General features: G+C 41.0%; 1 protein-coding gene across 4 annotated transcripts in view; it reads left to right on the top strand.

The window, feature by feature from the left end:
• The window catches only part of GPBP1L1 (GC-rich promoter binding protein 1 like 1), an 80,918-nt gene that overhangs the window by 19,880 nt on the left and 35,149 nt on the right, over positions 1 to 25,889 (top strand). For 3 of the 4 annotated variants that reach the window (XM_078156610.1, XM_020987598.2, XM_020987600.2), the window contains exons 2-6: positions 9,461 to 10,474; positions 11,224 to 11,341; positions 16,323 to 16,358; positions 23,730 to 23,859; positions 24,292 to 24,578. In XM_078156610.1, coding sequence (XP_078012736.1) covers positions 11,282 to 11,341; positions 16,323 to 16,358; positions 23,730 to 23,859; positions 24,292 to 24,578 — 513 coding nt within the window. In that variant the 5' untranslated portion in view covers positions 9,461 to 10,474; positions 11,224 to 11,281. The remainder of the gene's footprint in view (positions 1 to 9,460; positions 10,475 to 11,223; positions 11,342 to 16,322; positions 16,359 to 23,729; positions 23,860 to 24,291; positions 24,579 to 25,889) is intronic. The other variant, XM_020987602.2, reaches the window with a different exon arrangement.

Below are 25,889 nucleotides of genomic sequence, written 5' to 3'. Positions count from 1 at the left end.
TTGCATTTAAGATGTCTATAGGACATTGAGTTAAAGATGTCCGTTGGGCAAGTTGATTTGAGACTGGAAGGTCAAGAAATAGGTCAGGGCTGGATAGACAGATGGAGTCATCAGAATAAAGATGATAATTGAAACCAGGTGAAACAAGAGAAGGCATGTTAGTGATGTGTGGAATATGGGAGGAAAGGGAACTGTTTGAAAACGGCCTGAATTTTTTCAGTGAAATGTGCAATCCTCTCTGTCTTCCCTACCCTCTTCTCCCTAACTCCCTCCATTTACAAAAACAAAAACAGAACCTTTGTAGCAAAACATACACAGCAAAGCAAAAAAATCCTCATGTTTACTATATCTAAGAATTTAATGCTGCCCCTTAAGTTCTCAAGTGAGAGAGGTAGAAGGAGTGATGAAAAGGTTTGGAAAATCCACTGTGGTAAGTGGGCTAAGGAATCAATTAGGGAGATTTAAAAGAATTACCTTGCTGCAGTGACGGCCAAGCCAAGATTATGGAATATAAATTTGTAGTGTATCCAGTCTGAACAGTTTCATGATTTTCTCTACCTCAGCAGCACATGTGTAGAAGCAAAGGCAGCAGAGGTGGGAGTAATCCAAAACTGGAGTTTATCCAGGCAAGATCTTCATGGGGATAAAGCATTGAGGAAAACACTTAAATCCCTGTGGTCATCAGATTTTTACCCAAGGTTCCATAAACTTTTAAGGTTCCTTTTGGCAATATTGGGTATGCCCATGTGACTCACCAAACAAGGGTATTAATTATCTGTTTTGACATTTATTGGGTGGCTCTCTGTTTTGTCTTGGATACCTTCAGGAACATGACAGACTTCTGTGTTACTAGCCAAGAAAATGCTTCCCTTAGTATTGCCTCAGGAAAGTGTCTGTCCTGAATTTTGCATACTAATGAACAAGCTCTATTTGGTACCGTCCAAATAAATACGTGTTGAAATCTGAGCAGTAGACGTTCATCCAATTGGTCTTTCCTGTTTTTGTGGACAGGTGAAATCATTTGGTGTGATTATAGATCTCTTTAGGAAGGAGTCTCTTCACACTTCCCAGCTGTGTGACCCTGGGCAAGTCACTTAAGCCCACTGCCTAGCCAGTCAGCATAACAGGAGCATGTTAGAGACCTCACTATCCACAGGTCTGTGCTCTGGATCTCCTCCATCACAGTAGCAGCAAATACATTTAGCAGGCATACATTTGATTTCATGCCTAGCCTGATGTTTCTTATCAAAGGGTCTTTGAGCAAGATTTATTCTGTTATGCTGTCTCAGGAATCTTGAATAATTTTTCTGTGTGGATGGGAGATGACAGTTTATTGTAAAAGAGCCTGTAAGGTAGTGTTTTGTTCCACCAAATAAAATGCATTTTCACAATCAACAAATAATAAGCATAGTAAGATGTGTGTGTGTGTGTGTGTGTGTGTATAAAAATTTTTCCCCCATCTTTCAGTTAATTGTGGTAATGTTAAAGATGTGCTCCATTGCTGACTGTCACTTAGGAAAGCCTTTACCTGTTCCCTCCTAATATCTACATCTAGGATTCCCTTAATTCCTGTATAAAAGACTGTTATTCAGAAGAGTTTGTGTAGATAGGAGAGTAGGCATGTATAATTCATTAGTTACTGATATTTTTCAGTTGTCCTTTTTTGGGTATTATTTGGTATATATTATATTTTGGTAGGTTCCCCTTCTTTAGATACTGTGTATGTATATTCATCCCTCAGTGCCCCCACAGTTGTGTCACCCATAGCACAGATACTTGGTCCTTTTAGGCTGCTTTTACTGCCCGTGTTCTCTTTAGTGCCTCTCTTTTTCTGCCTCCTGTGAGCACATCTGGGACTGGGATTATGATTTTAGGGTACAGGGATGATTCCACTGGTGTTCATGGAGAAAAGTTTTTTGCAAGTCACTCTCATTTTTTCTCCTGTTTATAGTCCTTCTGTTTTTGTCTTTGAATGCCTTTGGGATGACTTTGGTAATGGTTGGACGGATATCTTGCCAAATTTTCTTTAATTTGGTTTTACCCTCAGTTGTTTCTCTGTGCCTTATAAAGCTGACACTGCTTATAATTGCCCATCATCCTTCTTTGTAAGAATTTCTAGATGAGTTTATACCGTAACCCTCTGTTTCAGTTGTTTTTTTTGGTGAGGCAGTTAGGGTTAAGTGACTTACCCAGAGTCACACAGCTAGTATTATGTATCTGAAGGACCTCCTGACTCCAGGGCCTGTGCTCTGTCCACTGCACCACCTAGCTGCCCCCATCTCTCTCTGACAAGTAAGTTTTTGCTGGACTCCTTTAGTATTTTGTGGCAATTAATTTAGATTGATTATACTTATGGATAAAACTATTACAGTAGGTGTGGATGTAATTTCTGTTGTCCATTTCCCTTCTACCTTGAATCTTCTTCTTGTCTAACTCATTAATCCTTTTACTTCAGGTGGACTCCCTTTTCTTCAGTTTCTTTTCAAACTTCTTTTCCCTCCATATTCAGTCTTTTTCACAAGTCCAAACCCCTCAAATTACCTTTGCTATTTCTTTCTGCTATTATTTGGTTTGTGGTTTTGTTTTCTCTTTTTCTCCCCCACCCCCCTCTGTTTAGCCTCTGACAGAGGCTGGAAGTAGAATCTGGACCTGGATGGAGATTGTTTTGACTTTTCCTCAGTTTCCTCAGTTTTTTTTTTCCTCATATTTCTCCTCTCCAGTTTCGATCTCTGGCCTTCACAAATTCAAATCACATTCACAATTTCCATCTCCTTTTTGTCTTCCACAACCTTCTGCCACTTCAAAGCTGGCAGTAGGATTTGAATACTTTCTGATTATATTCCTGAACAGCTTTACAGATTCATCAAGAATGGTAGATTAACAGTGATTCAAGAGAAAGCCAACAGAATCCAGTTGGCTCTAGAAAAATCCAAGGGATTTCCAAACCGTGCGTTTCACTCTGGCCATCCTCCTCTTTGCCCTCCCAGAATTCACCCTTAATCACTGGATTCTAATAGGAAAATTGTCACCTTGCTGTCCCCAGCATTAGGCTCCCAACTCACATCCCAGATATTTCCAAACCATGCAGGGCATGAAACTCCACCCCATTTGAACTTCCTTTCATGTGTTGTCTTCCCCTATTAGATTGTAAGCTACTGTGGCCAAAGATTGTCTGGCTGGTTTGTATTTGAATTCCTTGTGCTTGGCACAGTGCCTGGCAGAGAGAGTAGGTACTTAATTACTTTTTTATTTGTTCTTAGAGCTGAAGCTTCTCCTTGAATAGCTATCCAGCCGTGTCATAGACATAGTCTTTCTGTCAGCTTTCTTCACAGGAGGCTGAGTCTCTAGACTGAGTTCCTTGAAAGATTGTTATGAGGAAAATGTCATAGAGATAGCAGTTAGCCAGGTATTGGTTAAGCACTTACTAGGCATCCTGTCTGTCCTCAGGGCATTCACAAGTTAGTGGAGACAACTGAAAATAACTATTTACCTATAGGATCTATAAAGTAAACGAGACATTTCTCTCAGAAGGAAAGCAGTAGCAGTGTGGGCAGGAGGAAAAGTTTCCTGCGGAAGGTCAGCTTTGAGCTGAATTTCTTTTCTTTCTTTCTTTCTTTCTTTCTTTTTTTTTTTTTTTTAGTTTTTAGGCAGTTGGGGTTAAGTGACTTGCCCAGGGTCACACAGCTAGTAAGTGTCAAGTGTTTGGTCAGAGGCTGGATTTGAACTCAGGTCCTCCTGACTTCAGGGCCGGTGCTCTATCTACTGTGCCACCTAGCTTCCCCTAAACTATTGATATCTTTTTTTTTAAGGCAGTTGGGGTTAAGTGACTTGCCCAGGGTCACACAGCTAGTAAGTGTCAAGTGACTTTGAGCTGAATCTTAATGGAATCCAGAGGGTATAGGTAAGAAGGGGGAAGCACTACCATCCTGGGGAAGAACCAGGGAAAAGGCATGGACTTGGGAGATGAAATGTCCTCCAAGAGAGAGCCAGTGTCACTGGGTCTAAGACTGTGTGCAAGATGGCAGGGGGAGTTATGATAAGACTGGAACATAGGAAAAGGGACGAGGTTATAAAGGGCTTTAAATGCCCAATGGCTCATTTTTGGTTTGCTCTCAGAGGCAATATGAAGCCACTGGAGTTTACCAATAGGGGGAGTGACATGATTTGATCTTTAGGAAAAATCACTTTGGCAGCTGAGTGGAGGATGGATTATTGTGAGGAGAGACTTGAGATAAGAAGACCAGCTCAAAGACTTATTGAGAGAGTACAGTTGTGAGATGACAAGGGCCTACACCAAGTTTGTGGCAGTATTAGGTAAGAGAAGGGGATGTAACAAGACATGTGAAAGTAAAAATGAGACTTGACAACATAAGCCCATATGTGGGAGAGTGAAAGTGAGTAGCAGTTGAGGATGGCCCCAAAGTTACAAGCCTGGGTGACTGGGAGGATGGACATTAATAGGAAATTTGAGAAGAGGGAAGGTTTTTGTGGAAAAGATAAATTAGTTCAGTTTTGAACATGTTGAGTTTGAACTTATGGGACATCTGGTTCAAGTTGTCCAGGAAGAAATTGGTAATGTGAGACTGGCGTTCAGGAGAGATAATACAGTGGGATATGTAGATCTAGGAATCATCTATATAGAGGTGAAAACTGAATTCCTAGCAATTGATGAGATCAAGTGTGATGGTATGGAGGCAGAAGAACAGAGCATCCAGGGTAGCCTTGAGAAACACCCGTGATTAATAGGCATAGCATAAATGAAGTGGTTCAACCAGCAGAAGAAACAAAGGAGCAGTCAGACAGGCAAGAAAGAACCAGGAGAAGGCAATGGCAGAAAAACCCAGAGAGAAGAGAATGGTATGTAATGTCAGAGTTTTCAGAGAAGCCAATAAGGGTGAGAAAAGACTGAGATTTGGCATTAAGAGAACACGGAGGGGACAGTTTCAGTTGAATAATGACGGAGAAATCCAGGAGTGAGTCGTTATTGGTATTTCAGAAACTGTTGTCCAGCCTCCAGCTACAGACCTAACAAAGGATCTCCAGAACAGTCCCCTGCTGTGCACCACTCAAGGCAAGGGGCTGGCCCTGGACTGCAGGACAACACTGGGAAACCCATATCTGAAGGTGAGGTCAGCTTCTTTTGGGGGGTTCTCAGAATATGGCTCAGTGAGGAAGGAATGCCCGCTAAGCATATGAGAGAGACAAAGGACTGGAATGTTCTCCAGCATCCTCTATGCTGCTACCTGAGTCTTTTCCTTTTGACCTGCTAGGACATGTTGACTTGCCTCATGTTGTGAGGAAACATGTTAAAAACTTACTACCAAAACATGAGAATTCTTTATGTGATCTTGATCCTTGTTTCAAGCCAGCTTAAGACTTTTAGTTTTAACAGGTAATGCCCAACATATGACTTGTATTTCTCTTAAGTAGTAGTGGCCATACTGTAGCCTCACCCCACCAAATTACATAGAATTTAGCGCGGTGTTTTTTTTTGTTTGTTTTATTGGTTGGGGTTTGGTTTGGTTTGGTTTTTTGGGGGGGGGGTTTGGTTTGGTTTTTGCAAACTCCTCCCTAAAAGAAGAATATAAATTCTCTGAGATGCCAGGCAAGGCAGCCTTTGAGATACTACAAATATTTGGTAGCTAATAAAGAAATTAAAATATTCAGAGAAACTTGTTAATTCAGAGGTGACACAGGTTTTTGTAATGCCTTTTTCCAAAATTAAATTGCCTCACTTTCCTCTTCCAGCATCTTTCATTCTCACAAGCCATTAGTAGAATATAATGATTCCGCACACATTTTATGTTGGGGTTTTTTTTGATTTCCAGTCTACATGTGTTAGCAATTATGCTATTAATATCTGTTAGAGAGTCCATAACAGAAAGCTGCTGTGAATTCAGTGACACTTTATAGTGAAGGAAAGAGGGAGATAGGAGCAAGCCTTGATTAAGTCCCTGCTTTGTACCAGGAGCTGTGTTAAGCACTTTACAGATATTTTCTCATTTGAATATGTATATATGTGAGCCAATCAGGCCTCAGAAGGTGTGTTTGCTCATTTATTATGACAGGTCATTTAATGAGGTGGCTGGTGCTGTTTTGTAACTTGTAGAGGTTGGGGTTTGATCTGGTTCCATGTCAAGCTTGCTTCAGTTTAGATTTCAAAACAGAAGAGAAGCCTAAGTTCTCAGTAGCATGATCAGACAATTGTAGATATTCAGAATAAAGTCAGGCAGGTGCTTTGATGCAAAGATGAGTTTTAAATAATTGTTACCTACAGTACCCTGTTAAGTACCAAAAAATAGACCTTAACATAATACCCCAACTGTTGATATTATGCAAATTTTTTCAAGCAAACGGTAAAAAAGATAATACTTGCTACATTTAGGTATTGCCAGACACCTCAAAATAGTTCTCCTACCCTCCAAAAGTCCATGGTACAAATGATTGGGAAACCACCAGCGTAGTGAACAGAGTGCTGCCCTGGGATCTGAAAGACCTGGCTTCAGATCCCATACTAAGGAGTTGTGCAGTCTTGGGTAAGTTGCTTGACATTTCTAGACCTCAGTTTACTCAAATATAAATGGGGGTGATAATATTTACATATTTACACAACAAGGATTAGCGAGAGGAAAACCCTTTGCAAGCCAGAAATCAATGTGGAAATGTAAGTTTTATAACATGTACGGCATATTCTTTCCACACTAGAGTGGAGAGACTGCTGGCTTCATCCTTATAGGCCTAGGTTCAAAATTTGCCTCTGACACTTCCTAGCTGTGTGGTCATGGATAAGATAAATATACTTCACCTGTCTTGGTCTGTTTGTTTAGTGCTAAAATAGGAGTTTTAGAGGTCCTAAGAGTTGTCTGCATGGAAGGGAGTGCTGTAAAGGAAAGGGTAGAAAGGAGAGTTGGACCAGATGATATCCAAGTTCCAGCAGTAATTTTTTAAAAAGTTAAATGGGAAGGGACAATAATACCTGTGGTACCTAATTTGAGATGGTCCTCTGGGTGAGTGATTCATGATGTATATATAAAGCATATTGTAAATCTTAAAACGCTGCATATATAAATCAGTTATAATTGCTGTCATTTAGTCAGTCAAGAATCATTTATTTTAAGCACTTGGGATACAAATAGATTAGGGAGATGGTCTTTGCACTGGAGGAGTCATGTAGCTTAAGTTCTAATGTGGGAAGCTGTCACAAAGAAGGGAGCTGAAAAGTGGGGAAGAGGAAGGAAATATGGCTGGCCTGGGCTCCATACTTAAAGGGAGCTCCTGGGAGGAGCCCCAGGGCTCTACCTTTTCTCATACTATGTCCCTTCTTCATATGCTTTACAAAAGGCAGACAGAACTATTCACTTTGTGCTCCACAGGTATGTGCTGAACAGCTGCTCTTTTTCGGCTGTTCTTGTCCCTTGCATTAGGAAACTGCCCCACACCCTCCTCTCAAACCCAATGGAATGGTGCCCATTTTTCTTCAGAGTCCAATTCATTTATCACATACTCTTCAACCACCCAGCCAGAAATGTTGTCTCCTTTCCTACCATCATTGTATCTCTCGGATAGCTTGGTACCCTCGTGGAGAGAGACTTGGGAGTCATGAACACCTGAGTTCACATTCTACCTTAATCAGTAGATGTGTGACCGTGGACAAGTGATTCTGCCTCCCCCTCAAATTCCTCATCTGTGAAGTGGGAATGATAATACCCTCCCCACCTACCACCCCACTGGTAATGGCAGTAAAATGAGATGACCCATAAAGAGCATGGCTAATGCTAAAAGGTTATATAAATGCTAGCTAGCAGTAGTAGTGATAAGGGTTCAATTCAAATACCCTCTATCCACCCTGTCCCTCACCCATTGAGAAGGTAGGAAATAACATACCCATTATACATATGAAGTCAAACAAAACATTTCCACATTAGCCGTGTTGCAGGGGAGGGCAGTGAAGATACAGTAAGAAGAAAAAATATGCTTCACTCTGCACTCAGAGTTCATCAGTTCTTTCTCTGGAGATAGTATTTTTCATTGTGAATTTTTTGGAACTGTCATGGATCATTGTATTGATCAGAATGGCTAAGTCTTTCATAGTTGGTTGATTATCTTTACAATATTGCTGTTACTGTGTACAACATTCTCCTCGTTCTGCTCACTTCAGTCTTCATCAGTTCATACAAGTCTTCCCAGGTTTTCCTGAAATAATCCCTCTCATCATTTCTTATAGCACAGTAGTACTCTGTCACAATAAGGGACAACAGCTTGTTCAGCCGTTCTCCAGTTGGTGGGTATCTCCTTAATTTCCATTTCTTTGTCCACACAAAGAGAACTGCTATAAATATTTTTGTACATATGGGGTCCTCTTTTCTCTGATCTCTTTAGGGTACAGACCTGAGTCAAAGGATATGTACAATTTTATAGCCCTTTGGGCATCATTCCAAATTGTTCTCCAGAATTTTTGGACCACTTCATAGCTCCACCAACATTAGTGTTGTACACTAATTAGTGAGGTACATTAGTGTACCTCACTCAGCATTTTTAAAAGGCTTACTGTGTAAGGTCCTGTGCTGAGTGCTGGGAATACAAGTAGAGGGATAAACAGCCTTGGCTTCAAGGAGCTTACATCCTAATAAGGAAAGACAACACATAAAAGGAGTCTAAAAGGGGGCAGGGAGACAGACATACCCTATGTGAGGAAAAGAATGAGATATGGGTGACTTGGGCAACCTTCTGGGAGGAGCCATCCAATCCAATTCAGTTCATATGCACTTGTGTCTTATTTTGTATTTTAGAGACTTTGGCATGTGTTTTCTTCCATTCAGGTCCTCTCCATTGCTTCAGTGTGGTATGGAGGTGACCCTGAGTTCTCAGTAGCTCTGCCAACAGGTCCTGCCAGGTTGGAAAGGCTTTGAGTGCCAGGTTGTTCTATACCTATTTGTCCATCTGTAACCCCACCCAGCTAATTTCAGAAGGATTGCTACCAATTTGGCTATAAGATACAATTTGGTCACAGCAGCTCTGTAGGTCATCATCAAAGGGGTGGATGGAGTGTTTGGAATGGGGGGGGTACCATTGACAAAATCACAGATCCTTGAAGAATTGAGGGCATTTATGCCTCTTCTCCTCGTCGAATTCTGCAGCATAGAGCACAGAGAGCTAATTTTATTTCTCGTTTTGTCTACCTCAGAACCTAGTACAATACTTTGTATGTGGTGAGTGCTTCATAAATATGTAGTTGATATGACTAACTTTACATAGAGTTTTATAATTCATACTTCTTGATAAAGGTAATAACAGCAAATATCTAAACCAGAAACAAAGCTGTGTCTTGGCTCTTGGCCCCTTGTTTGAGTCATTTGAGTATACTCCTATTACTTATGACGCTGTAGCTTAAATGAATTGTAATTCTTTTGTGTGAGTTCTCTTGAACATGTTTTGTTTTCTCTCTCATCTTTGTTTCTAGACCAGTTGAGTCCTGTGGCTTCTTCAGAGATTGGTTGATGATGGAAATGCACTGGATACAAGAAGCAGACTCTACTTTGTTGCAGTAGGAGCATTCTTAGCCTTTCTCCTGATCGTGCCCCCAGTGTTGGGCAGGAGGAGTGACAAAGATCTCTAATTGAAGAGAAGAAAATATCATTTGGGAAACTTTTTCTCCCCCATATTTCTGCATTTTAATTTTGTTTTCGCTTTATAAATGGTCAACATTGAAGAAGTAGGCAACACCTCTAGAAGCATTCCACTCCCAGTCTAGCATTCAACACAAGTGTATCGTACAGAATCTTCACAAAGCTGAGCAAGTTTCTGCTGGATTGTTTCTACCCCAAGGCAGTCCAAGACCTTAAGGCTACAGTAGAGACACACACACACACACACACACACACACACACTTCACACTTTTTTAGCAGCTGTATGATTGGGGATAATGAAATTAATATTTTAAATGCCCTCTCATGTAGATGTTTCTCAATTGAGTTGACTCTCCAAGTTCACATTTTTCTATTACTTTAATAAAATTATATTTTTCCTCTGTTATCTGCCCTTTGCTAACACATGACCACACTTGTCTCGCTAACCATGGCCTTGCTATGAATAGGATTGATACCAACTCACTAGATCCTCATGTACTATCTGCTTCAGCAACAACATAGTGCCCACCCTGAAGGCAGGTGAATGAGCTGAACAGAGGCGTGTGGTTCCCCCCTCCCTTTTTTTAAATGTAACCAGACACCTTTTTCTGTTCTCCCCCTCCCCCTCCCCCCTTTATTTGGGTAAGTGTGGGAAACAGAGTAGTTTAAAATGAGCAACTGAGGGGGCAGAGGGCTGGTCAGCACAGGGCGTGGCTTTTGGTGCCTCGCATAGGCGTGCTGCTGCCCAGGCCACCCCAGCCCCTCTTGACAGAAGGATAACGTGGAAGACCCAACTGGGCCAAGCATACGGAGTTGGAGGACCAGGACTGCAGAGGTTACACTCTGGGGTAAATATTCTCCATGTCCCTGACTCTAGAAAAAAGCCTGTGGATGTGCATGTGTCAATGGGTGTCCAGTTTGGGAGGCAGCCGTAATGTATCTGCAGGCAGGGTTGGAAAAACAGGCTGCAGATTCTACAGGTCTCGCTAGGGAAAGATACTGAAGGACATTGATGGCAGCAGGAAGCAGAGCCTCCTAAGTGATGAAGCTTTCCCTGCATTCCTGGGAAGGCTTCTTACTCCGCTTATTCTTTAACAGTGCAAAGCACTGTTTTTTCTTTTTTTTTTTGTGGGGTGGGGTGAGGCAGTCAGAGTTAAGTGACTTGCCCGGGGTTACACGGCTAGTAAGGGTGAAGTGTCTGAAGTCACATTTGAACTCAGGTCCTCCTGACTTTAGGGCCAGTGCTTTATCCACTGAGCCACCTAGGTGCCCCAAATATTTTTGTACATGTAGGTCCTTTTCTCTCTTTTTTTTTTTACCCTTTTTTTGGTGGGGTAGAGGGAGGGGAGGCACTAGGCAGTGGGGTTAAGTGACTTACCCAGGGTCACATAGCTAGTAAGTGTCAAGTGTGTGAGGTCAAATTTGAACTCAGGTCCTCCTGATGCCAGGGCCAGTGCTTTATCCACTGCGCCGCCTAGCTGCCCCTGTGCTTATTCTTGTAGTGTTCACAAGGGTTCCTTGAGAAATTTTTATCTTCCTTCCATGTTGCCAGAACCTGGCAGGCCTAAGGGATGTTTGCCTTGTTTGTCTCTGTCAGATCCTGGCCATGAGGTTTGATGCCTCCTCACCTTGCTGAAGAGAGACACTGGACCTAAATGGCGCAGCATGACTTCGTCCCTGCTTGGCTTAATTTCTCCACACCACAGTCAGCTAAGGTATAATTCTTGTTCCCTGGTCTCTGAAGCCAAACTTTAATTCCCCCTCCTCTTAACTAAATTATAAATCCAACACTAATCAGATTTACTGTTTTTTCCACTCTGTTTGCATTTTATAAGATATTTCATGCTAGCATTGTGAATGGGTGCAAAAAATGACTTTACTAATACAAGATGGGGGAAGCCTAGTTAAATAGCATTTTGTCTGAAAAAGATCTGGGGGTCTTAGTGGACTACAAGGTCAATTTGAACCAGCAGGGTGATGGGGCAACCAGAAAAGTCAAAATAGTCTAGGGATTTAATCACTAAACATGTATTTATTAAATATCTACTTAATGCAGAGCACTGTGTTGTACACTGGGGATACAATTACAAAGAATGAACCAGTTTTTACTTGTAGGGGATTACATTCTAATGGGAGAGACAAATACATTGTAAACATGTCATGCAAAAAAAGTGAATAAATACAAATATATGCAACATTGGTTAAATAAAAGGTAGTTACGGAAAGAGATCACAGGAGTTAGGAACATTAGAAAAAACTTTGTACAGAAGGTGGTGCTTGAGTCATTTGAAAGAGAGAGTGGGGCTTCAAAGAGGAGTTAAGGACAGAAATGCCTTCTAGACATGGAGGACAACTGGGTCAGAGACATGGAAACCAGAGCCAGACATAGTGTCATGTGTAAGAGAGAAGACCAGAAGGCTGCATTCTAGATAACAAGAAAGAGCAGTGTCCAGGGAATCTGTAAAGGTTGGTTGGAGCCAGGCTATGAAGGACTGTAAGAGCTCAACAGAGAAGTTTTGTTTGATCCTGGAGTCAATAGGGAGCCACTGGAATTGACTGAGTGAGGGAATAACATAGTCAAAGCTATGCTTAAGTAAATTAACTTTGGCAACAGTGGAGTGAGATGAGACCTGAAGCAGGGAAATTATTTAGGCAGTTATTACATAAGTTAGGCATCTGGGTGCTGTAGTAGATAGAGGACCAGGTCTGTCGTCAGGGACACCTAGGTTCAAAACCAGCCTCAGACACTTACTAGTTGTGTGACCCTGGACAAGGCACTGAATCTCTCTGTGCCTTGGTTTTCTCATCTGCAAAATGGGGATGATAATAGCACCTACCTCTCAAGGTGGTTGCAAAAGTAGAATAAAATATTTGAGAAGCATTTCCCAAATCTTCAGGTGTTATATAAATGCTAGTCATTATCATCTTCGTCGTCCTTGTCTAGATGTGAGCTGATGAAGCCCAAAGTGGTAGCTGTGTGAGTGGAGAGAAGGGGTCAGAATGTAAGAAATGTCATGGAGGGAGACAGGGATTGGCAAATTGTTCAACATGTGGGGTGGGGGAAAGTGAGAAGGCCGGGGTGATACAAAGTTTACAAACTTGGGTGACTAGAAAGATTGGTGCCCTCAGTGGATGTAGGCAAGTTTGGAAGAGGAAAGTGTTAGGTGGAGAGGGGGAAATAAAGAATTCATTTTGTAATGTCTAATAGGCAGTTGGTGATATGGAACTGAATTTCAGAAGAGAGACTGACAATGTATAAATGTGGGAATCATCCCCATGGAGATGATAGTTAAAACTCAAGGGAACTGATGGACTCACAGAAAGACTATACAGGGAAAAGAGATAAGAGTCTAGGACAGTTAGGGGGAATGATCTAGATGATGAGCCAGCAAAAGAAACAGTTGGAGAGGTAAGAGGCAAACTAGTGGTAATATCACAAAAAAACAGAGAAGAGAGACTCTCTGAGAAGAGGGGATGATCAACAGTATTAAATACATCTAGTAGATTGAGAAAGATTAGAATTAAGAAAAGACCTTCAGATTCAGCAGTTTAGTAATTCCCAGTAATTTGGGGAGGGGAGGTGTTCAAGGAGGACTAGCGCATCTAGTGTGAGGGCTTGCTAAGCCCTTTTCAAGGCTGCTCATCCACCTTTGGTGTCCACCTGTCCAATTCTCACCTGTGGCTCCAGGAAGCCGTAGCATGTACAGCAGCCACATTTGGGTAAAACGGTCTCAGCAGACAGGCTAAACCAGGCTGAACGTAAACAACAGCCTTCAAACCCATCGGTGAGTTCGGAGAGATCTATCCCAAGTGTGTGAAGATTTCCGCTGATGGAATGGGCATATGAGAACAACTTGATCCAGTGGTCAGGAAGGCGACTGAAGCAGGCACTACACTGTGTAGCTCTTAGAGCGTGGTCAGACATGGAAGACAGCAAGGTCATCCACTGCATCCTGGGCCATTGTTAGTCAGGATGACTAACTTTTGTCCTGCCACTGGACTTCATTGACTTTGAAAGAGAGGATGAGGCTAACAACTGCTCTCCCTCACTTAAAGCCAATTCACGCATGTGATGTCATTGGTCCTCTTCAAAAATGAAGGATAAAAACAGTAATTGGAGGGGAGGATTTTTAGACTGCAAAGAGTTGAGGAGCCAGTTAGAGGGAGGAAATACAGTTTTAAGGAATTTGGCTGAGAAAGAGGAGAGATACAGAATGAACTTGTAGGGATGGTCTAGTGAGGATTTTTTAAGAATAGGGAAGGCTGGAATGTCTTTGTAGACAATAGGGAAGGGTCCAGGACAGATTGAAGATGAGAGAGAAGGAAGGTTGGTTAAATATGCCATCTGCTAGAAAAGACAAAAGATGATGGGATCAAAGGCATGCGCAGTGGGATTGGCCTTGGTAAAGAGACCTTTTTTTTAATCAGATGCTATAGAAAAGGAGCAGAGAGGAAGACCATAGTATATACCATGAGGTTTTCTTGGCAAAGATATTGGAATTGTTTACCATTTCCTTCTCCAGTGGATTATGGCAAATAGAGATTAAGGGATATGCCCAGGGTCACATAGCTAGTAAGTGTCTGAAGCCAGATTTTAACTCAGTTCTTCCTACTTCATTCAGGCCTAGCTCTCTATCCACTGAGCCACCTAGATGCTTCCAGCAGTATGACTTGCCCAGGATCATACTGCTAGTAAATGTCAGAGGCTGGATTTGAACTCACTTCTTCCTGATTCCAGATCCATTGATTTGTCCACTGTGCCACTTAGTTGCGTATTCTACTTTTCTGGGGTTTTTAACCAATATCAAATAGTTTTAATGACTACCACTTTGTAGGATAATTTAAGGTCTGAAAATGCCTTTTTACTTTCATTCTTACCCTCTTTTTTTCCATTTTTTTCCCTTGATCCTAGACCCATTTGTTATTTTTCTACATGAATTTTGTCCACCTCTATAACTCTACCCTCTTTGGTACTTGGTATTGCACTAAATCTATACATTAATTTAGGTTTTTTCATTTTTATTATATTAGTGTGGCCTAAGCTCAAGCAACAAATCTCCCTCTAATCATTTCTTTAAAGATTGTTTTATAACTATTCCTATAAGATTTGAATGTGTGTTGGTAGATGATCTGATTATTTAATGAGTTTTAGACTTATTTTGAGTGAGATTTACTTCTCTATTCCCTCTTGAATTTTATTATTGCTATGAAAATGTCTTGGTTGGTTTTGCTACACTTTTCCCCGTTTTTTGAAATCACCTGTTAGAAGGGATGTCTCTGTGAGTGAGAAAGTAGGGAGAAATATAATCAAAAAAGAAATTGACATAAAAGCATCAATTTTTAAATTTTTTGACATTCTGAATTTTGGCCCATAGCCATAGTTCATTAAGATATTTTAGGATTATGAGTGAATGGCTCCACATGTTGGCTCTCTTTTCCATTTTTTTGTCCTCTTCAAGTATCAAAAGTATGCTATGTAGGCCTTTACCCCAGTCGATAACAAGAATGGTTAGATCTGAGCCAGCATGAAGGCCCTTCAGTAAATCTCTCCAGGTTCACATTGATGACTGACTCTTTGAGTCAATTTGGCATAAATTTACTTGGCTATACTGTCATCTTGCCCACATTTCTCTATCTTGTTCATAGAGAAAATAGGAATTTGTGGGGTGTTTTCTGCACATCTAAGTCATTTATGGCTGTATCAGTCACTTGATAGATATAGTCAGTGTATTAATCCTATCTGTAAAATAAGAAGGTTAATCTGACATACCCTATTCTTAATGAGGCCAGACTAGCTCTGACTGCTGCTCTTCTTTTTTGAAATATTCTGAAATATCCTTTTATTATTGTGTTTTCAAATTTGAAACCAATAAGTCAAACTCATTTGCTTATAGTTTCTAGGTTCCACTGTTAACTTTTTTTGAAAATTGGGACATTTGTTTTTTTTTTTCCTAGCCTGTGATGATTCTTCTGTTCTCCAGGGTCTTTTAAAAATGTGCAGTGCTTTGTCAGTCATATTTTATAAGTTTTTTCAGTATCAGCAAAGATGGGTGACTGGAATTCATAGAGGGAGGCTAGGTAATCGCATATTCTGTCCTTTGAATTTTCATTCCACTGTTAGCCGTTGTTGTTCTATCCATTCCATTCTTCTTATCATTCTCCTTGGTTTTAGATATTATTTATTTTAAGGAAAGCTCTCTTTATTCATATGCTTTCTAATGTTTTTAACAGGAGTGGATATTATATCTTGTCAGAAACTTTTTCTACATCTTTTGATATATAATCATAACATTTTGTTGTTTTTTGTAATTAATAAGGTCAATTATTGTTTATGGTTTTCCTGATATTGACCTGGCTGTATATTCCTGGTATAAATGCGGCTTGGTATATGTTTGTAATATATAGCTGCAGTCTCCTTGTTAACATTTTATTTGTAATTTTTGTATCAATATTCTTTAGGGATATTGGTCTATAGTAGTGTCAAACTCAAATAGAAATGGATCCCTGCAGACCACTTACTGACTTAGAAAACTACAAATTAATATTATCTGTGTTCTTTTGTATTTTTATTTATTTTGTTAAACATTTTCCAGTTATATTTTAATCTGATTCGGGCTATACTTGGAAGTTTTGCAGTCCAAGAGATTGACACCTCTGGTCTATAGTTTTCTTTCTCTGTTTGACTCCCTGGTTTAGGTATCAAGACCATATTTGTGTCATAGAAGGAATTTGGTAAGACCTCTTTCTTTTCCTATTTTTTTCAAACAGTTTATGTAGTATTGGAATTGTTTTTAAAAATATTTGGTAGAATTTGCTGGTCCTGAGGATTTTTGTTTAGGGGTTTATTTATGGTTTGTTCAATTTCTTTTTCTAAGACAGGATTATTGAGTACCCTATTTCTAGTGTGTTAATCTGGGTAATTTACATTTTTGTAAATTTTCATCCATTTTATTTAGATTGTCAATTTGACATACAGTTCTGGCTTTATGTAAATTTCCATTCTGCAAATTCGACTTTTTACGAAAAACATTCTGAAAAAAATCCGCATTCAAAAAAAAAACAACCACGTATGTTAAGTTTACTATACAGTACTATGTGCTGCTCTCTCTCCACTCTTTCCCCTGCTTTCCCCTCCTCTGTGCTCCATTCCTCCACACTATACTCCACGGCCTGCCACCCTCACTCTTCCCCCCACCCCCCCCAAAAAAAAGTGAAAGCAGATGCTGCCATTGCAGAAGGATTAGGGACTTGGCTTGAGACCTCTGATCCCAGAGAGGAGACCTTTGCCACTTCACCCACCTGCATACCTGTCAGTTCTTCTTGCATTTCTCTCTTCCAGTTGTCTGTGCTGGGGTACCTAGTGTCTGTCCCTGGCCCCCACATGTTGCCTGTCTTCTCCTGTCTGTGTCCATGTCTGGCCCTCACGTATCTGCTCCCCAGCTTACTCTTCCTCTTGGTTTGGACCAGGTTCCTGTGTGTTCCTCCTCCTACTGTTGTTTCTCACTGTGTGCCAGCCCCCTCCACAGGCATTCAGGGCAACTCCCTTCCTGCTTCTTTCCAGGCAATTCACATTATGTAAAAATAACTTTACATATAGATCTGCAGAATAATCTTTACATAAAGCAAAAACTGCCTATATAGTTGGGTGCGATAGCTGTTAGTTTCCTTTATTTCTTCATTAGTTGTGAATTTCACCTGTTTCATTTTTGATATTGGCAGTTTGGTGTTCTTTTTTTTTTAATCAACCTATCTAATGGCTTAGCTACTTTATTATTTTTTTTGTCTTCTCCCCTCCCCCCAAAAAAAAGATTTTGATATTATTTATTCACTTGGTTTTTTGCTCTCAATTTTATCTCCTTTAATTTTCAGGATTTTTATTTTGGTGTTTAACTGGGGATTTTTGATTTGTTGGTTTTTCTGGGGAGGTTTTAGTTGCATCCCTAATTCCTCCATCTGATCTTTCTCTCTTTTATTTGTGAAAGCATTTAAAGATATCAGTTTTCCCCTAAGTATTGCTTTAGCTACTTCTCAGAAATTTTGGTCTTTTCATTTTTGTTATTATCTTTAATAATCATTTTTGTGATTTATTCTTTGATCAGATTTTTTTAGAATTAAGTTAGTTTCCATTTAATTTTTTTGTTTGGTTAGTTTTGGGGATTTTTTTGGTGAATTAAGTGACTTGCCCAGGGTCGCGCAGCTAGTGAGTATCATGTGTCTGAGTCCGGATTTGAACTCAAGTCCTGACTTCAGGGCCAGGGCTCTATCCACTGCGCCACCTAGCTGCCCCCCATTTAATTTTTAATCTTTGCGTCAAAGGCCTTTTACTGAATGTAACATTCGTAAAAAATATATATATATGTTTGATGTTTTTGCTTTTCTGCATTTGTTTGTGAGGTTATCAGTCCCTAATACATCATCACTTTTTGTAAAGGTGCCATGTACAGCTGAAAAATGGGCATATTCCTTTCTATTCCCATTCAGTATTCTCTAGAGGTTTATCACATCTAACTTTTCTGAAATTCTATTCAACTTCTTAACTTTGTTGTTTATTGTTTGGTTCAGTTTATCTAGGTCTGAGAGGGGATAAATTGAGGTCCCCCAGTGTTATGGTTTTACTATTTCTTTTGTGTAATTAATTTTTCCTTTAAGAATTTAAATGCAACACCGTTATATGCATATATGTTGTATTTAGCAAAATGTCGTTTCCCTGTTTTTCTCTTTTGTTTGTCTGTTTTTGCTTTCACTTTGTCTGAGATCAGCTGAAACATGATAAATTCTGCTCTAGCCCTTTATTTTAACTCTGTGTATACTTTCTACCTCAGTATTTTTTTATAAATAGCTTATTGTTGGATTCTGATTTCTAATTCATTCTGCTATTTTCTGTTTTATGGATGATTTCATCCAAATTTGCTTGTTGTATTTGAAAATTAAGGTAAACTGAGAGACACTGTTCTGAGCATGATCAATTTATTAGTTAGGCTAGCAGTAACCAATAAATTGGGTCAGTGGCCTCTCTCAATGACCAAAGACCCCCTCCAAGGTAGGGCCCACCAGCCTTAATATAGTTTGGGGGAGTACAGAGTTGAGTAGGTGGGGAAGACACTGCAGTTGTTTATAGGGTTAACAGCATCTTGGGGGTGGGGACAGCGTGATTCGTTACATCTGTGTCATTAAGGAATGCTTGATTGACTTATGGGACCTGTTTACTTCCTAAGGAAGTTGTTAGTGGACCGGGGATGGCAGATTCACTGGCTTCTAGGAGGATGTGTTAGGGAGAGAAGAGTTTCCTAAATTGTACAAGGGCAGGTAAGGATGGACGATACATCTCTTGGAGCTTCAGGACTTAACACCAGATGTCTTGGTATTTTCCCAGGACCTGAAGATAAGTTTTTCCTGTTAGAACTTTTAACTCATAGGGAGAACTGAATTCCTGAACTCAACTCAAATACATAGAAAGGAGGTTTGAATAATCAAACAAAATGGGGTGGTAATACAGAGTAGAATCTATTGTAAAATGGTACAGAATCAGTTCTTCAAACTTTCATGGTTATAATTATTGTATATTTCCCTCTATCCTATTCTCTTATACTTTTTTTTTCTCCTGTACCTTCTTCAAGAGTCTATTTTCTTTCTGATTACTACCTGCCTTAATCTGCCTGCCTTCTTATCTTTCTCCCCCATTCTCTTCTACTTCCCTGTTGGGTAAGAAAAAATTTCTATACTCAGGGACGGGTGAGTGTGTTTTATTATTCCTTCTTTTAACTATTTCAAATGAGAGGGAGGTTCAAGTGTTTCCTGCTCCCCTTTTCCCCTATGGCCTCCTCCAATGTAAACCCTTCCTTGTGTACCCTATTTGTGTGAGATTATTTTCCCATTCTTCATCTCCCTCTCTACCCTTTCTTTCTTCTTCTGAGATCATCCAAATACAACAGAACTTCCTCTATGAACCCTCATGATGGTAGAGCTCTGAGGGAATAAATGTTTCATCTCCCTGAACAACTTAACCTTGTTTTAGTTCCTTATGATTGTTCACTTATGTTTACCTTTTCTTCTCTTGATTCTTCTGTTTTTGTCAGATATGTTTGTATGGCTGTTCAGCTCTAGTCTTTAAATCAGGAATGCTTGAAAGCCTTCTGTTTCTTTAAAGGGCTGTGGTGGTGGTGGTGGTGGTTGATTTTCCCTGTAGAATTATACTCAGTTTTGATGGGTAGATTATTCTTGGTTGTAAGCCTAAATCCTTTGCCTTCTGGAATTTTGTGCGAAGCTCTCCATTTCTTTATTATAGTGACTGCTAAATCTAGCATGATCCTGATTTAGGGAGCATGTAGGTGACACAGAGGATATAGTGCCAGGCCTAGAGTCTGGAAGACCTGAGTTCAAATGTGGCATCAGATACTCACTAACTATGTAATCCTGGTCAATTCACTTAACCTCTGTTGTCTCAGTTTCCTCATCTGTAAAATAGGGATATATAGCACCTACCTCTTAAGAGTTGTTGTGAAGATCAAATGACTTGATAATAGTAGAGTGTTTAGCATAGTGTCTGGGACATAGTAGGTACTATATAAGTGTTAGCTGTCGTCATCATCATCATCATTAGTATTATTATTATTATTGTTCTTTCACGGTACTTGAATTCTTTTCTTTCTGGCTTCTTACAGTACTTTTCTCTTTACCAGGGAACTCTGGATTTTGGCTATAATATTTTTGCAAGTTTTCATTTTGGGGTTTCTTTCAGGAGGTGACTGATGAATTCTTTCTATTTTTACTTGACCTTCTGGTTCTAAGATAACTGGGAAGTTTTATCTTAAGATTTCTTGAAATATGATGTCTAGATTACTTTTCTTGTTCATGGCTTTTAGGTAATTTATTGTTTCTTCATCATTGTTGTCTTCTTCATCTTTTGACTTTGTTTTATTATTTCTTGATGTCTCATAGAGTCATTAGCTTCCATTTGGCCAACTCTTCTTCTCAAGGAGTTACTTTCTTTAGCACGGTTTTATTCCCCATTTTTTCAAACTGTTAGTTGTCTTCATTTCTTTCCTCCCTAGCTTTTGCTTCTTCTCCCGTTCTTTTTTTCTCTCCTGCTGTCATTTGATTTTTAAAATTATTTTTAGCTCTTTTTTTTTTAATTCTTGCATATCTCTCCTAGAAATTTTTTTTCCCCCTCAGTGACACAGTTGGGGTTAACCGACTTGCCCAGGGTCACACAGCTAGTAAGTGTTAAGTGTCTGAGGCCGCATTTGAACTCAGGTCCTCCTGACTTCAGGGCCAGTGCTCTATCCACTGCACCACCTAGCTGTCCCACTCCTAGGAATTCTTGTTGGACTTGTGTCCAATATGTATTTCTTTTCTTTGAGGCTGTGCTTATAGACTTATTCAAGTTATTCTCTTCTTCTGTGTTTGTATTTTGAGCTTCCTTGTTGCCAGAATAGCTCTTTATGGTCAGATTCTTTTATTTGTTTGCCATCTTTTAGCTGTCTTGACCTTGGACTTCATGTTAATACTGGGTTTAGCCCACTTCTGAGAAGACTGTCTGGCCTGAGCACTTGTCCAGCTCTTACCTCCTGCTGCTAAGTCTGCACCTATAGGGATGTAGTGTGGGGCAGTGTCTGCTCCTGGCCCTCCTGCTCTGAGCTTTGTATGTTCCTGACCCACATTTGGGTCCGGCAGCTTTTCCTCTGGTGGGTGTTTCAGCAGACTGCTGCTTCACTGAGTTGCTGTTATTTCAGCTGATGGAAGGCTCTTCAGGTTCAGAACTGGATCCCCTTTAGCCTGTGATTTCTGCCCTTCTGCTTCTGGGACCAGAGCTACTGTTTGCTTCCAGTACTTATTCCTTGCCCTGGATCTGTGGCCCAGAACTAGATAGCAAGCAGCAGAACAGAATGGGTGCCAGGTGACACCCATCCCTGTGCCCTGCCCTCTTTCAGTCCCTGGGCACTAAAATGTTCCTAGCAGCAAACTCCTGGCCAGATCTCTTCCCCCTCTCTGTAAATCTTTATGGAAGAGGATTGGTGAGCAAGGTAGGCTGTACTTCTTCCTCTCAGTCCTCCGTCTTGACTCCCTGTCATTCTTCTCCTTGAAGGAGAAAATAGGAAGCAAAATGAAAGTTGAATATTTTCTGCCCTCTGTCATCCTAATTACTAATCCTCTCCCTTCTTTGATCCTTCTCTTTTTCCAGGGTACAACTTAAAAATGCCCTTGTTATCCTTAGCATTCACATGAGCCTTAGTTTGTTCTGACTTTGAGTAGTCCTGAAACTGTCCCTAAATGACCATGCCCCATATTTTTCATCTTCCATTATGTGAATCTGCTGTTGTGTCCTGTACATCTCATTTTAGAATCTTAGTGCATCCACGCCAGGGTCTTCAGGCAGATACATCTCCTCTTTCCTGCCTCATGAGAAGGGTTTCTTTTATGTCTTCAGAACTTCTTTCATAAGAGCTTCCGATTTCCCTGGACTTGTCTTTCTCTAAAGAATTTCACCTATCTTTTCCCTGAGGAAGTAAAGAGCTTGACCCAGAGTCAGGAAGTTGTTGTTCAGTCATGTCCAACTCTTCATGACCCCATGGACCCATGGCATGCCAGTGCTGTCCATGGGGTTTTCTTGGTAAAGATACTGGAGTGGTTTGTCATTTCCTTTTCCAGTGGATTCAGGCAAACAGAGGTTAAGTCACTTGCCTAGGGCCACATAGCTAGTATGTGTCTGAGGTTGGATTTGAACTTGGGTTTTCTTGACTCCAGGCCCAGTGTTCTCTCTATCCTCTGAGTTATGACTCCACAAGAGTCAGGAAGACTTGAGTTCAGGTGTGGCCTCAGACTTGGGCAGGTCACTTCTTACCTTCTCTCAGCCACAGTTTCCTCATCTGTAAAATGGGAGTAATGATAGCACCTAATTCCCAGGGTTGTGGTGAGGGTCAGATAAGTGCTTTATGAACCCTTAAGCTGTATAAATGTTAGCTTTTTTTTTTTAACATTAGGAGATTTGGACATTTTTTTGGGGAACAAGGAAGGATCCAGCGAATAAAGAACGATTGAAAATTAGGAGGCAGAAGTGGACTGAGTACTAAAAGAGCAAGCTCTTAGAGAGGGACCGAGGGTTGGTCTTAGCAAGGAAAAGAGCTACAAATTTATCATCGGTAAAAACGAAAGAGGAAAGAATAGTGGGAGTTGGGTCAAGGGACTTGGGTGTAGAATAATTACGAAGGAAAGGGAGTTGCCAATGGATATGAAGGTGTTGGGGGCAGGGGTAGAAGGTTTGAGGCAAGAAGAGAAGGTTAGAATGTCCACCAAGCAGTGATATCATTAGAAGCAGGAAGGCCTCGGTTGAGATCGTGGACCCAACCTGCAGAGTTCTGTATTTCTCGGTGTTCAGCATCATAAGAGTAGGCTTGGCAGAAGTGTCTTGGGTTTTTGGTTGTTGTTTTTTTTTTAAGGACAGTCTCTCAAAAATATTCTTTCATGCAGTAAATGGGATGGGGAAGAAGATCTAGGGACAAGAAAGAGATGTGACCGGTACACCGATAGATGGAATACAAGGGTTAGATTTGTTAGAGACGACAGAGGATCTCTCCTACCCAGAATCCCTGTTGAAGGCAGCATCAGACAAGTCACATATCCTCTCAAAACTTCACTTCCTTGATCAAATTAAATTTAACCAGATTACATATCTTTTGGTTGGAAGTTCCTTTCCAGCTCTCAGACCATGATTCTATTCATTAAGCTTAGTCATGATGCTTGTTGGGGAAAATGTGATGAGAGTGTCACGGAGGAAATGGATGTAGAATTGAATCTCGATGGAAGTGAAGGCTTTTGAAAGCCGTGAGATAAGCAAGCAGTGCATTCCAGATGTGTACTTGTTTAGCACAGAAAGATAGGTTAGAGCTAGATTGTGGAAAGGTTTTTGCGCTCAACTGAGGTGTGTTTTGCCCACGGCGCAGTGGTAGGCTTCTTCTGGAGGGTTTTGAGCTGGTGAGTGCCATGGTGGTGTTTATCCATGTTAGGGCTTGGCCCTAGCACAGTTTGACCCAGAGGAAGAAGTCAGAGGGGACTAGCTTGGGCTACTAAATCATGCATTTGCCTCTTTGGTCTTTTTCTTCCTAGTCTCCTGCAGCCACCTTTGAAAAGCATGGAGAGCACCTGTCCCGAGGAGAAGGACGATTTGGAGTGAGTCGCCGGAGACATAACTCCTCTGATGGTTTTTTTAACAATGGGCCCCTACGGACTCCAGGAGGTGAGTGATTCCCAGCATCCTCTTGTTCACGTCAGAGTCATGTGGTACAGCAAGCACCACCTGGGAAAGATGGACGGAAGGCAGACCATTTCTTCCATCCATGTAGGAACCTGTCTGAGGTAGAGGCTGTACTGCTCGTACCCTCCCGAGCTGGGCTCTCTACTGGGTGGGAGAGGCTTGTCTTCTGATGGATTTAAAACCATTTGTTGCAGTTGAAAAGGATCTTTCCAGGAATTGGCATTGAAAGAAAAGTTGAACTTTCATCGTTCTAGCTCAGTTTTCCAATTTCATAATCCATGTCATTCTAATCAGACTAGCCATTGGCTGACTGGCAGGGCCTTCAGCCAGATGAGAGGCCCCTGGCCCACCCCCTCCACACTCCCAGCAGAGAGCCACATTGACACGTGTTGTTGCTTTTCCTTTCCACGTTAGATTCCTGGCACCAACCCTCCCTGCTCCGCCATGACTCCGTAGATTCGGGTGTCTCCAAGGGCACACATGCCGGACTCGCTGGGAACCAGTCCGGCTGGCATGGCTCTGCCCGGGGTCACGATGGCGCGAGCCAGCGCGGCGGGGGGGGAGCAGGGACCCACCGCCACTGGAATGGCAGCTTCCACTCCCGCAAGGGCTCTGCCTTTCAGGAAAAGCCACCTACTGAGGCCAGGGAAGAAAAGAAAGAAGAGAAGGCGGAGAAGTTGCAGTTTGAGGAGGAAGACTTTGTAAGTGTGGAACTTTCCAAGGGCAGCTAAGGCTGTGGCATAATAATAGCGGAAGTCAGGACCCTTTGGCAAGAATTTTTTTTGTTTTTCAAAATTACACAGTCTAGAAGTAGATATGACTAAGTTTAGGTTTAGAATCAGGCTAGGGACATTAGTGAACATCTAGTCTAGCCTCTTCATTTTACAGAGGAAGATACTATGTGGCCAGAGAGGGGAAGGTAATTTTTAAGAGCCACATAGATAGTGGGAGAGCAGGACCAGAAACCAACCTGTAGCCTCTCAGTCAAAGTCCAGAAGGCCTTTTGTAGAGGAAGGAGTCAGAGTTGACAGGAAGAGGGGAGGGCTTTGTGAGAGTCCCTGAGCGCTTGTTACTGTTAGTCACATTCAGTCTTGTTTAAATAAAGTGTTAATGAGTGATTAGCTTCATCTTTCATGGAAAGTGGTATTTTCTAGACTGCAGAGTTATGAATTATCTGATGTATTTTGCGTTCCTAAATCTGATGCTCTGTAATTACAAAGTACACCCGCTCACAGGGATTTTGTTTTCTGCTGATCATGAAGAGTTCCTTCTCTTGCCCTTGCTCTCTGTTGCTATAGTAAATGGCCTGTGCCCATAGAACTTGTGGGCAAAAGATTTGGTGATGTAACAGCTATAACAGATGGCTGGCACAAACCCTGATGTTCCTGTGTTGACCTCTTTGCCTCTTAGCATCTAAACCCACCATTTGGGTTATGCAACGTGTTTTCAAGTAGAGAACTAGAAAAACTTAATGGTATGGTTTGGGGGGAAAAATCCATTTACAGTGCTATAGTGCCCCATGATCACTCCCAGGTTTCAAGCTTAGGATTCTAATGTCCATTAGCAGTAATTACTTTGCATAGGGAAGAGTAAGAGGGAAACAAAATAGAGAAATAGAGTAGGTAAGCTTCTTCTGGTAAGTAGAAATCTAGAAGGCATCCTGTCCTCCTTCCTCTCTCCAAAAATTGTTAGCAAAGTTTAAATGTGACAAATATGGGGAAGATTTTGTTATTTTGCATTTATGACACTTTGTCATGTGGTTGTAGTAAAACTCAGTATTCTTTGAGTGAATGAGAAAATTGTTGCTGTTGGGGCAGCTAGGTGGCACAGTGGATAGAGCACCGGCCCTGGAATCAGGAGGACCTGAGTTCAAATCTGGCCTCAGACACTTCACCCTTACTAGCTGTGTAACCCTGGGCAAGTCACTTAACCCCATTGCTTAAACGCGCCCCTTCTCCCCCGAAAAATTTTTGCTGTTAATGTAATGTCTTATGAGGAAATAAAGGATCCTA

The sequence above is a fragment of the Phascolarctos cinereus genome, unplaced genomic scaffold, assembly GCF_003287225.1.
Source record: "Phascolarctos cinereus isolate Bilbo 61053 unplaced genomic scaffold, phaCin_HiC Scaffold_5;HRSCAF=322, whole genome shotgun sequence".
Taxonomy (NCBI): domain Eukaryota; kingdom Metazoa; phylum Chordata; class Mammalia; order Diprotodontia; family Phascolarctidae; genus Phascolarctos; species Phascolarctos cinereus.
This window is presented reverse-complemented; position numbering and strand designations above follow the sequence as displayed.